This window comes from Clupea harengus, chromosome 26 (assembly GCF_900700415.2).
Source record: "Clupea harengus chromosome 26, Ch_v2.0.2, whole genome shotgun sequence".
Lineage (NCBI taxonomy): Eukaryota > Metazoa > Chordata > Actinopteri > Clupeiformes > Clupeidae > Clupea > Clupea harengus.
The window spans coordinates 5,328,129-5,341,221 of record NC_045177.1 but is presented as its reverse complement, the minus strand read 5'-3'; the positions used below and the strand labels follow the sequence as shown (position 1 = coordinate 5,341,221).

General features: G+C 42.5%; 1 protein-coding gene across 1 annotated transcript; it reads left to right on the top strand.

Moving 5' to 3' along the window:
* Positions 1 to 1,957: 1,957 nt before the first annotated feature.
* On the top strand, positions 1,958 to 13,072 carry gde1 (glycerophosphodiester phosphodiesterase 1). The gene is made up of 6 exons (XM_012823694.3): positions 1,958 to 2,765; positions 6,983 to 7,158; positions 9,269 to 9,374; positions 9,667 to 9,759; positions 9,972 to 10,183; positions 12,181 to 13,072. The coding sequence occupies exons 1-6, from the start codon at positions 2,502 to 2,504 to the stop codon at positions 12,326 to 12,328; spliced, it is 999 nt and encodes a 332-aa protein (XP_012679148.1). The 5' UTR covers positions 1,958 to 2,501; the 3' UTR covers positions 12,329 to 13,072.
* The last annotated feature ends 21 nt before the right edge of the window (positions 13,073 to 13,093 follow it).

The window sequence follows — 13,093 nt, the reverse complement described above, 5'->3', positions numbered from 1 at the left end:
TGAAACGATGTACACTACTCGCCTTAAACGGGCGCCATCTTGGCTACGTAGCGGAAGAGGAGGAGCCCTTTCGGCAGCTTTTCATTTCTAAAATACTGGCAGACGAGATGGCTGACAAGACGGTGGCAAGACCTCAAGCTGATGTAAATGTAAGTATCAGCGGTAATTAAACATTTTACTACCAACGGGGTGGTAGTGCATTGTGGGACTTGCATTATTAGTGTTGAGTTTGACACATGTGCTCTAACCTGTTAACATAAGTGCCGAAATGTAATCACCAGGCAACGCAGCCGCCACCAACACGCAACGTTGGCAGTGTGAAACCAGGCTAAATTGGTGATTGGTGAAACGAGGAATTGGATACGCTCGCAGGTTAGGGTAAGGGAAGTGGTTAGGCTGGGAGAGCCACTCAAGATTACAACCTGGGATTGGGATAGGGGAATAACTGGGATACGAACCCTGGTCACCTTAGGTACCGAAAGAGAACGGTAAGTAATATGCTGTATTTGTGTCAATGCCATTGGTAAATATAGGGCTTTAATCACCACACTGACTTCCCCAATGACCAGGACTAAAGCAAGTGAGCGAGAGCAGAAGAGCAAACCTGTCTGGGCGAGACACCTCCAAAAAGCCAGTGTGAGAGTTTATCTCATACACACACCACAGCCTCCCCCCCACGGTGAGGCCAGAGAGTGACAGTGTTTGCGACAACCATGCCTAAATCCATGTACACAGAAGGCTGTGGTGTCAACAGTGGTGTCATAGGATGTATTAAAGAGATTTTTTTTTGTTTTTAGTCTAGTTGGATACAGTGATTTCGCCAGTCCCCTTTGTTTTAGGTTTCAGGGGGTGGGCATCGGGCCATTATGCAACCACCTTTCCTGCGGCGTCTTGCAGGTTAGGCTGTTGGCCTAATGGTTGCCAAATGTGTGATGGTATCTGGCACTCCCGAGAAACAATGCCTCACCCCGTCTTCGCTCTGTTTACTCTCTTTTTTCACAATCAACATATTGCATGATGTTCGTGCGTCAGTTACCCTTCATGGGCACATGAGCTACGCCCAATGTCCTTCCATCCAATGTTACTCATTCAAAAACCCGTTGTCTTGCAATGTCTTTCACAATGGGAAGGAAAGTCACACAATCAGGAACCCTAACTAGGTTTACACATTTCGTCTCTGCATTGCTTTCGTAGGAAACTGACATATCTTTTGAAATACATTGTCAGTTAATCCATGGCTACCTGTTTCCCAGTCCTTGGCATTGCTTTTATTTATACTAAGAATGTTGCTTTGTTTGTGTGTGGAGCACTTTGAAAGGATCTCCTTTAATGCTTATGTGTCCATTGTTTGTTTTGCCATGTCTCCTCAGCTTCTGCATTTCTGGGATTGGGTTTATTTTTGTTCATCTGTATTTTCAGTTTCTCACAAAACTCAATCTCCCTAGTTTTGTATAACACTTGAATGTTCTCAATACATTTGTCAATTCTGTTTTTCTCATTGTTTACAATATTCTGGTGTTTTTAAACGTGTCTTCATAAATTGATGTGGATTTATTGGGATACAGTGTTTTACTTGGATATTTTGGGGGAAATCTGCACAGGTTCCCTGACGTGAGGTCACTCCAAAGTGGAATTACAGGTAGAACATTATTAAAAGTATAGTAGCAGAGTCAGTGACGAGATTCATGACTAATAAACACATGTTTACTAGTACTTAGGATGCATATCCCTGAACATGTCCCACCCCAGTTTTATCAAGACACAATCCTTAGTTTATGCCACAATGTCCTCCCATTGAGCACGATGCCATTGCTGTCCTATGATTGGCAATCCTAATATATGTGTTGTGGTCAATGGCAAAATTCATGACTAATAAACATATTTGTATAAATATTTAGGATGTTCTGAACATATTGACCCCCTCTTTTATTAAGACAAAACCCATCGTTTTATCAGTAGAGCGATGTGTGTGTCTTCCTATTGAACATGTACTTTAGCCTGTTAATGTTTCCTGTTTTAAAACAATAGAATAATACGTGTGTGAAATGAGTTAGTTCTTTTTTTTCGTCCATTTGTTTTTTTGTTATCATGTAATTAATATATATGATGTTTCTTAAATACTAAGCTGGTTGATAACTTTTATTTTGGTATATATTTTTTGTCTAACTGTGACCGGAAGTGCAAGCTAATTTGACTTTAGTTCCTCCCTGAACGCTGCTCAATGCATATCTGTACATTCATTTTCAATTTCAGTTGGCAACAGTCTTGTCATGTACCCTACACATGATTTGCCATACACTTTCAACTGATTTAACGAGGAGGAAGTGTAATGTCTTGTGTGTACCGAATGCTGTCTGTTTCCCGACTGTCTGATTTTAGTTCCTAGCCTAGCCTACTATATTGGAATCTGTCAGTCGTCTGCCTGGATATTGAATGGGCACTGCATTCAAGAACACCTAGCTTCAGCTGAAGTGGCACCAAGATTTTTTGTATTGAAAGAGATGCTACAAATTGGGGATGGTGTCACTTGCCTGTCGGCAGTGTTCATCGTGCTTCTTCTCGGAACCAGGAGCGCACTGTGGTCCACAGTGATAACTACATCACTTTACTTTTTTCTGTTTATGTTCCGATTCCCGCAAGTCCCAGCGAGCCGAGCACGGCAGGTGCTGCGGCCTGGAAAACCGACCGCCGGTGCGATATCGATCATTGCTCATCGGGCTGGCGGTCACGATGCCCCAGAAAACACCATAGCGGCTATTCGGGAGGTAAGTGAACCTGCTTGTGTCTTCAAATTAGTTACTGACGTTAGCTACCCGTCAGGTTGAGGTCTAACGTTACATCCAACAGATGTCACTGCATTACATAGGCTGGTGGTTACATTTAAATGTTTGTATTTAAATGTATACTTTTATTATGTGTAATGTTTTGTAAGTCGCTTTCGACAGAAGCGTCTGCTAGCTACCCCGTAACCATAATGGTGGAAAAAGCTTTGAAGTAAGCAATAGATTATTAGTTCAGTAATTGGAGAAAATATTTGGAGCTGATGCCACGGTGTAAAAGGTGCTGGGGGACATAGATGGGATTTTACATGATCCTACCTGTCACTGGGTTATTGCGTGTCTGCCTCTGCTATTGTGATGAGCGTAGCCCAGATATGCTGAAAAAAACAGGTGGGATGTATCTCAATCAGTGGGCAGCGGATACAGAACTCTGCAGTGAGAACCTTCCCTGAAACGTTACGAGACGTGCTAGAGACACATAGCAAACCCAAGGAGTCTTGGTGTAATTTTTTAGCAGCTCCAGTGTCTGAGAGCGCAGTTTGGAGTCCAGTGCAGGACTATAGAATAGAATAGAATATATTTATTTGTCATTGCACAAGTACAACGAAATTGAGGTAGCAGCTCTCAGACACAAAAACAATAAAAATATAGATTGAACATATATATATACATATTTACACTATAAAGACACAAGACATATAACACAACAGAGAGACAAATACAGGTCAGTTTTGTGCATTGTTAAGTGCTATGATTGCTCTGGGATAGAAGCAGGGATGGATTAACGAACGGGCCTACTGGGCCCAGGCCCAGGGGCCCATGAGCTCAAGGGGCCCCTAGGCCAGAGCCTCTGTGTGAAGTCGCTGTTATGTATCTCTTATTTGTGGTTGAAAAAGTTGTATTTAATTAATTTGCTAATGGCTTTAATTGAGTGTACCTGTGCTGTGTTAGAAAAAGCTAGTACAATACGACAGTGATCAAGCATGACTGTTTTGGCACCTCAATGGATACCTTATGCTATATATTCCCTCAAAATGGCAAACCTGTCTCTATCATGGTTTTCATCATTTTTAGAGGGAAATCGTCAGTAGCAATCTATAACAAAATAATATGCTTATCGTACTATAGAAACTATAAAAAAAACGATTCGATTAAATGAATAATTTCTTATTTTCTTTGTTATTTTTGTCATATACAGATATGCAATGATGATTGCTGGGTAATATGTATCTTGTTGTCCAATGTCAAGTCTCTATTTGATCATGTGATGAGACGATACGATATAGCTAGTTTAGGCGCAGAAGTCAAGACCTACAAGCAGGCACAGTAGGCTACACCTGCCGAACGACGCCTTTCAAACATAAAAGTGGTGATGCATGATTTGATTTTTCAATGGACAGGATAGCCAGCCCATTCAGCCTCTCCTGCCCCATGCTGCCCCTCAGGTAGGTCTTAATCAGTTTCAATTTGGAAAAGAATCACTCGGCTGTTGCCCTGTCACATGTAATGTCAGAAACAATAGCAGGGCAGTGCACACCTCACCGAAGGTGGATGTTACGGAGTAAACTTTTACCTGTTTACTTTCCCAATACAATAGCCAAAGTATCTAATTCGACCGTGAAATCCAACACATTGGTTGTGTTTGTGTGTGCCTGTGCGTGTGTGTGCGTGCGTGTTTTGCGGGCGCACACATTCGCGGAGGGGGGGGGGGGGGCCTTCAACATATCCAGGCCCAGGGGCCCGTGGTTTCTTAATCCGTCCATGGATAGAAGCTGTTTCTCAGCCTGTCTGTTTTTGCTATGATGGTCCTAAAGCGTCTCCCTGAGGGCAACAGTTCAAATAGGTGGTAACCAGGGTGTGTTGAGTCTCTGAGGATACATTTTATAAATGTCCTCAAGAGGTGGAAGAGAGCAGCCAATTACTTTTTGCGCTGTGTTAATGACTCTCTGGAGTACCTTTCTTTCTGCTGCCGTGCAGCTGGCAAACCACAGCGAGATGCCATAGCTTAGCACTGACTCCACAGAGCAGCGGTAAAAGGACACTAACAGTTTCTTTTTTAATTTGTTCTTCCTGAGTAACCTCAGGAAATACAGCCTCTGTTGTGCCTTTTTCAGCAGTGCAATGGTGTTTCTGGTCCAGGAAAGGTCCTCCTCGATGTGAGTTCCCAGGAAGCTGAAGTCTGATACCCTCTCCACTCTCTCCCCATTGATGGCAATAGGCTGCATGTCCGATTTTTTCCTCCTATAGTCGACTATCAGCTCTTTTGTCTTGGAGGTGTTGAGGACAAGATTGTTCAAGGTGCACCATGTCGACAGCCTTTGCACCTCCTCTCTGTATGCAGTCTCATCTCCTCCTGAGATGAGCCCCACCACGGTTGTATCATCTGCAAACTTAATGATGGCATTGCTCGGGTGGGTGGGGGTGCAGTCATGGGTATAGATGGTGTAGAGTAGGGGGCTCAACACGCAGCCCTGCGGGGAGCCGATGCTGATGCTGAGAGCTGAGGAGAGATGGGATCCTACTCTAACCCTCTGGGAGCGGTCTGTCAGAAAATTTCTGATCCAGTAGCAGATTTGCTGTGAGAGCCCTAAGTCCATCAGTTTGGTGACCAGTCTGCTTGGTATGATCGTGTTGAAAGCAGAGCTGAAGTCTATGAAGAGCAGCCTGGCGTAATTCCCTCTCTGTTCCACGTGTGTAAGTGTGGTGTGGAGAGCCGTGACTATGCACATTTATATAAAATCTCATAGAGAGCAACGCATTCAAATCCTATTACCTGTGAATACTTTGGCAAGTTTATGGCCACGGATGACGCTCAAATATCAAATCCTGCGCACTTCACAGTGGAAACTCCAATTTCACGATGTTAGCCACAGACATGAGCCTACCAAACAACACAACTGCTGCATAGGTTCAACAAACACTGCTGTAACTAGCTCGCCGGTGACCAACCAAACACAGCTAAACAGCAGTGCTAAATGTTACATTAACAGTTTAATGTTTCTTTACATCATGTATTATGAAGTCCACTGAAAGTTGAGTTATGTTATGGAAGTGTCACAGTTAAGTCCACTGTTATTTGAGTTATGAAGCATGATGTATGCTCGACATGATGAACTAGTAGATAGGTAGTTAGAGATTTAGCCTTCTTTTTCGTACCACTGAAGAAGGTGAAATATGTTTGTAAATTTAAGTCTGGTTGGACAGAGGAGTTTCCATGCATATCGAACAGTCCTCTTGATAAGTCATGCTTTTTGCTAAGCCTGTCGTATTGATTTCAACGTAGGGCACGGCGGTAAGAATGATGTCCGTCAACATGTCAAGTCTTAAAAAAAATAGTTACAGAGAATAGAACAAGTTTGAACAACAGCACTTTGTGCTCTCTCTTGTCTTGCAAAAATAAACTATACTAAGCCTCCTTCAAAGTACACCCCATCCAAGAAAAACTCTTAGGGCAGCCAAGTCAGCCACCTACATATACAATACTACAAAACAGCAGTTTTAAATTATAATGAATATCCTGAGACCCGTGCAAGGCTTACATCAACTGTTTCTGTGATGTTCATATGAATGTTTTTGTTCTGTTCATGAATAAATAATAAGTTAATAGTTAGTTGTTATAATAATAAATACGTCATTGTGAATACATACATCATAATAAATAGTTATAGTTTTGTTAATAAAAATGTTAGTAAGCCACACAAACGTCCTCTGGGAATCCCTATTCTCCTGCATTGAAGGGTCATAGAGATGCCTGTACTGATGGAGCTGTGACTCGTGTCTCCTGCGCATTCACTTTGCATATGTGCCAGCCTCGCACCACAAGTTACGAAAATTGGGAAGCACCACGCGCCAGCTAAAATTGTGTCATTTTTGGCGTGTGCCACAGTGCGCAAGGACTGGAGCAGCAAGTACACATTCAGTTGTCAAACGTGGTGGGGACGCAATTGGTAATTGCAAAAAGTGGTGGAGACGTGTCCCCAGCGTAACTGATACCTTCAGGAGCGATTGCACCATTTAGCTTACCATTTAAGCCTTTATCAGATTGACTTGGTTTGACATCTGTGACTCTGGCTCTGGCTTGTCCTCTGTGAAGTGCTGTGCAGGCTGTTTTCCTCCGGGTGCCATGCTCTGTTATTTTCCGTCTTACCAATCAGGTTTCTCTTCCTCCTCTTCCACTCTCTTGTTTCCCCCCACACCACCAGGCCAGTCAAAATGGAGCGACAGGGGTGGAACTGGACCTGGAGTTCTCTGCCGACGGGGTGGCTATTCTTATGCATGACGAGACCGTTGACAGGACCACCAACGGGTCAGGACTCCTCAGTAAGCTGCGCTTCTCTGAAATCAACAAACTGGATGCTGCGGCCAAGCACCGCCTCAGGTAAAAGCACAAGAGCAAGCACCGCCTCAGGTAAAAGCACAAGAGCATACACCGCCTCAGGTAAAAGCACAAGAGCATACACCGCCTCAGGTAAAAGCACAAGAGCATACACCGCCTCAGGTAAAGCACAAGAGCATACACCGCCTCAGGTAAAAGCACAAGAGCATACACCGCCTCAGGTAAAGCACAAGAGCATACACCGCCTCAGGTAAAAGCACAAGAGCATACACCGCCTCAGGTAAAAGCACAAGAGCAAGTATGAAATAAGAAGTGGAAAGCAAACAAAAAAAAGACCTGAGGAAAGACATATAATATAATGATATCAGAGAGGCCAATCTATTGGCCGTGAGACAAACCAAACTGAATGAGACTTATGAGAGTGAGACATATGATGGTCTGAGAGTGAGACGTATGATGGTCTGAGCGTGAGACATATGATGGTCTGAGAGTGAGACATATAATGGTCTGAGAGTGAGACGTATGATGGTCTGAGAGTGAGACATATGATGGTCTGAGAGTGAGACGTATGATGCTCTGTGGTTGTTATTTCCTGGTTAAGAAGAGGAACAGGGCGTCACATCAGACATAAAATGAAAATGAAGAGACAGAAAAACAAAAACAGAGGGGGTTGAAGTGAAGTGTAGTATTAATCTTTTCTTCTTTGTCAAGTCCAGAGACTGGGGATTGTATGTTACAAAAAGATCTGCAAAGTCTCACATGTTTACATGCAGCCTTTGTAAAAAATTATCTTCGGTGTCTACATTTTTTAGCTCAGAATATGAAAACATTGTGGCCAATTAAAATCAGCTAGAACTTGCTAGTATAATGTCGTTTCTATTAACAATTTAACTTCCTTTCAAATGCTCCAAAAATTAGACATAGGCTACCGCATAGCCGTGCATAATATGACCACCGCAAGTGAAATAACAAGATATTTTTCGTTCCAAGAAAAGTGTTACCTTGAATGATTACATTTCTAGCAACAATTGACTAAAACATTTGTTGTATATCTTATTCTGGTGAAAATGTAAGGAGCTATAGTTTGTGGATGTGGCGGCTGTACACTGATGGGGTGTGAAGCAGTACCTGTGAGCTACGTTCTGTTGTTGTTTTAGACCTGTCTAGTGAAATGTACATGTATACATAAGCAACAATATGAGCTTCATTGTATAATTGTACTTGCTGAAGGCAAATCAATGTTTTAATACAATACTATATGTAGAGTAAATGCTGAATATAGGGGTACAAATATCAACATGTATAACAGGACAGAGGTGTACACTATCATAATAAGTATTTTATTAAATATTGCCGCAAGCAGCGATCCTCGGGTTCCAAGTAGGTGTGCAAACTGCCACAAGTAGCGAAAGGTTGAATGATTTGACCGCTTCAACAGGTGAAAGAGGACCATTTGAATTTTGTAAATGTTATGTAAGGATTTAAAGACAAAATACATTTTGAAGAGATACAGAGGAAAGCATGTTGTAGCTTGTTGTAGCGTCATGTTATGGTTGATTTGTTTGAAATTGGAGAAATAGCTTCTATATGCCATTATGAATGAGCCTACACATTTTCATTAAGATTGGCCATTCACACAGGTATGCATTGGCTTTTTCAAATCTCATCATTTTTGGCAAACGGTTTTCAAGCTATTGCCCAAAAAGTGCTTTGACCCTAACCCACCACAGGGGGCGCCAGCACAAATGGAATCACACACCTAGGGACACAAACCCTGTATTCTGTATCAGTCATGGGAGGCTGCAACCATACCAAGTTTCATGTGGATTGTTGAAGTCCAAGTATATGATATAATTGATCATGTTATGTTTAAAATACCTATGGAAGCTCATGGTGATTGAATAGGAAAAAAGGACCAATTCTGAGGATTGAGTTGAGTGACCGAGGCCAGGTTTCAGAGCTTAGGGAATTAATTGTTAAAGCTATCAGTGACTGGTGACTGCAATCAAAAGAAGATGATAAAGATAACTTGTTGTGGAAAGCCAGCTCCAGTTTTTAGCATGTTTTGTTTTCACACAAAAAAACTTTAATCTGTCTTATACTAGAATAAGCAGTAAATATGACGTAAGATTTTTTTAAATGTCCTTCACAGAAACCGTTTCCATGGTGAGAGGGTACCCACATTGGAGGAGGCTGTGGAGGAGTGCATTAAACACCAGTTGACCATATACTTTGATGTCAAAGGTCATCCCGATGAGGTACTAGAGAAATGGGGTGCATCAGCTCAGGGACCAGTCCGCCAGTTTGTGTTTCACTGTAACACTGGTCTGACCTGCAGTTCGGTCATTAACAGCATGCTTGTGCAAAATACCCCCAGACCGCAAATGTTTTAAACTGTCTTGAAAATGTGACAGGTGGCTACTTAATAAAACAGAGATTTGTCCTGTAAAATGCATTTCCTTTCCCCCTATCAAATCATTTAAACAATGAAGACACACTTCCACATGGAGATCCCAACTAATGTTTGTACGTCTTTGTTTGTTTTTCCAGGCAGCAGCCACTCTCAAGGACTTTTATAAGAAGCATCCAGTTCTGTACAACTCCAGCATTGTCTGCTCCTTTGAGCCTAAAGTCATCTACAGGGTAGATAGTTCTAATCTTACAGAAAGCATGTGTATGTGGGGAAAATGAGCTAATGTTTCATTAGTGTCATAGAATTTTTCATAGTGTGTCCCAATGGGAGATAGTAACTATGGTTTAAAGATCAAATAAATGTAACCGGATCGGATGAAACTTACAGACGCCGCTAGCCGCCGCTTCTTCCGTGTAACTTGCGTTTCTCGGTTCTGACCCAGATGCGCCAGGCCGACCCGGAGGTGGTGACCGCGTTGACCCACCGGCCCTGGAGCCTCAGTCGGCTAGGCGACGGCACACCGCGTTTCACCGCCGCGTGGAAGCACCACTGGCACCAGGTGCTGGACGTCCTTCTGGACTGGGCCCACCATCACGTGCTGTGGCACCTGTGTGGAGTGTCTGCTTTCCTGGTGCAGAAGAACTTCATCTCCACGTGAGTCTTTTACACGCCACAGGTTGTCCGGTCAGAAGAAACAGATTCTGAGTTCCCAATTATGTTTTATGAACACACACACACACACACACACACACACACACTCATAAACATGCCAGTGACTTATACACTGTCAGGATGCTGTGGTTTCTATAATGATGAAATCCACAGAAGAATGTACCGATATTAAGTAGAATGCATCACAACAATATTCCAGACTAAGAGCAAGGATGGCAATAAACAACTTGGAAAATGAGTAAATAATAAATAGCCTATATTCATTTAATTTAATTAATTAAATGAAGCACCGTCCCTTTAAGGGCAGACAAGTTACTGTGCCGTGGTGTAACAGTTGTGCAATGTAACCATCCCTTAACAGAGTTACATGAACGACTCATCCCACAGAGATCGCTCAACAATTAGCCTCTTGAGATAACGGATGACTGTAAAGAGCTGAGTGATGATGTTCTGTCTCAATAGAACTATAAGCTAGGGAACCGTTATGTAGCGGGCAGAACCACTCGACATGAATGAAGAAGTACAATTCCACCATGATGAAGCGATAAGTTAACGCAGTAATAACAACGTAACACTCACTTCCTCATGGATGCACGGCAAGAAAGGAAGTGCACATGACTCAGGGCCTGCAAATCGTCCACCAAAACTACGTAGTTTGCAAAAGCTGGCAACTTCTTCTGACCAACACTCTTCTTCTGATCAGAGGTGGGTCCGGCTTTTGTAGCGATAATGGGATGATGTGATTGACAGGTCAACAGGACATTCTGAAGGTCAAACTGTCCAGGGCGAACTGAAATCAGTCTTGAACCCCATGCACAGCCTGCAGAACACAGGATTGGTTGAGCTGTGTCCCCGAACATCGTGCGTGGCCTGCACAATGGGAGTGCACAGCTGGACACTCCACACGCCTTCTGAACAATATATAATTAATATGAAAAGGTGTTCATTTCTTAGACTGAAATTCGTTTTTTGAGGATATAGGATAGATGCACACCTCATCACAACAGACCCCCTCATCCAGATGAAAGAGGTCAACACCTCTGACTTTAGACACCAAACCACTTGTTGTCACAAGACAGCTGTATTGTTCCAACAGTTCTGGAGTGTCATGCATTTGTATTGCTAGTGCAATGTAAAGCATACATGAGTGGTACGGTACAGAACTAGAGGTTGTGAGCACCAAAGCTGGGTTTGCAGGCATTAAAGGTTTGCAAGCCAGTTTTTCTGTTAAAGGATCCCCATTGGTGAATTAGGTTTGCCAACATATACTGGTATGCCAAAACAACATTAGTATGGGATCTTATCAGCTGGGTGTACACAGTTAATGTTTATAGGACACAATATGTAGGGTACAGTACAACTTATAACTGAGGGTACAACTAAGGTACTAGTTATAAACTGACTGATCAGTATTGTACTAGTTATAAACTGACTTGAGTATCGTACTGTGTAATAGAGAAGACATTAGCCAGTAGGCCTAGACTACTCCTGCTGTCTTCTCCAGGACACAGTGGAGATGAGACGCACTGCCCTGAGCTGTTGCTGCTCTTTATAAGGAAACACAAAACTGCTGTAAGCCGTTAGCAGATGGACTGACTCGTGCCACTTACCAGCTTTATAGTGTGAGTTTACCCCTTCCATTCAAATTTGCAGGCCACATGCAAAAATCATTAACCACAAGGGATGTCTGTCTCCTTGAAAGTTTCCTTATAAATATTGCAACAACAACATTCAAAAAACCAAAACAGCTGCTTTAGATTCATTTTGTGGAATTTGCATCTAAACATTTCAATTTCAGTGTGCTCTTGTGAATTGTGCCGTTAAAAGTCCTTTTAAAAAGGCTGCATTAATTACACGCATCAGTACACACATCCCCAGACTTAACAGCAGCTTAAAGCATCACCCATCTGGTCTTGGGCCTTAGAGCATCTGAGCTGTCTAACATCTGCTCATGGTGTCCTCTCCTCTCCTCCTCACAGGGACTATGTGCAATACTGGACGGAGAGGGGCGTGGAGGTGGTGGCCTGGACCGTGAACACGGCCGTGGAGAAGCAGTACTATCAGGAGCTGCTGAAGGTCAACTACATCACCGACAGCCTGAGGGAGGACTGCGAACCTCACTACTGACGTGGAAGTCCCGAGGAACAACACCTACCTACATCGCGCCTCTGACGCAATTGGCAAATTCCCCAAGGCCTTCCTGTAAAAAACATGTGAATATGATATTACAAGTACTGTTTAATGCAGGCCCACTCAGGTGCAACTACGCTTAAACTTTTAAGTGGAAGAGTAGAGTTTGTAAAAAAATGGTTCCAGATATTTAAATATTTGCTGTTTTTCCTGGTGCGGTGACTTGCAGACCTTTATGTGGTGGAGAAAGGGTACATTACAGCATCTATGGTCATGAATAGGTTTTAAATGCTCATATAAATGATAGAAAGATGTTTTAGATTCTCGTCAGTTAATTGACACAATGAATGTGTGCATGCAATATTTCAAGACGTACAGTCTTTACTTATTTAAAACAAACAAACAAATAAACAACAAAAAAAACATTCTTTAGAACGCCATTAACACTGGACTACTATTTCTCAGTGGTAGTAGAGCTGCCACGTTATTAAGTTTCATTCTGTCCTTGACTCAAGCTACTAATGATAATTTCTCATCGTATCGCATTATCAGATATTTTCCTTATAGCCTTAATTTGTGTTTTGGGGTTGTATCAGAAATGGAACCAGAAGCAATAAGATAGAGAACATCATCTTCCAGTACAAGGTGCCTGGCAGCTAACATATTGACATAATGTTAGAATTCTGGGATATGTCTTGATTAAAAGATTAGCTCACAAATAAAAGCCTGATCAGATTTGAATGAATTCTTTGCTCTTCATTT

Bases quoted from the DNA above. Each gene is read 5' to 3' on its own strand.
- gde1 (XM_012823694.3), top strand. From the start codon at position 2,502: ATGCTACAAATTGGGGATGGTGTCACTTGCCTGTCGGCAGTGTTCATC. The intron at 2,766-6,982 runs GTAAGTGAACCT...CCACACCACCAG, and splicing joins CCATAGCGGCTATTCGGGAG to GCCAGTCAAAATGGAGCGAC. The intron at 9,760-9,971 runs GTAGATAGTTCT...GTTCTGACCCAG, and splicing joins AGCCTAAAGTCATCTACAGG to ATGCGCCAGGCCGACCCGGA.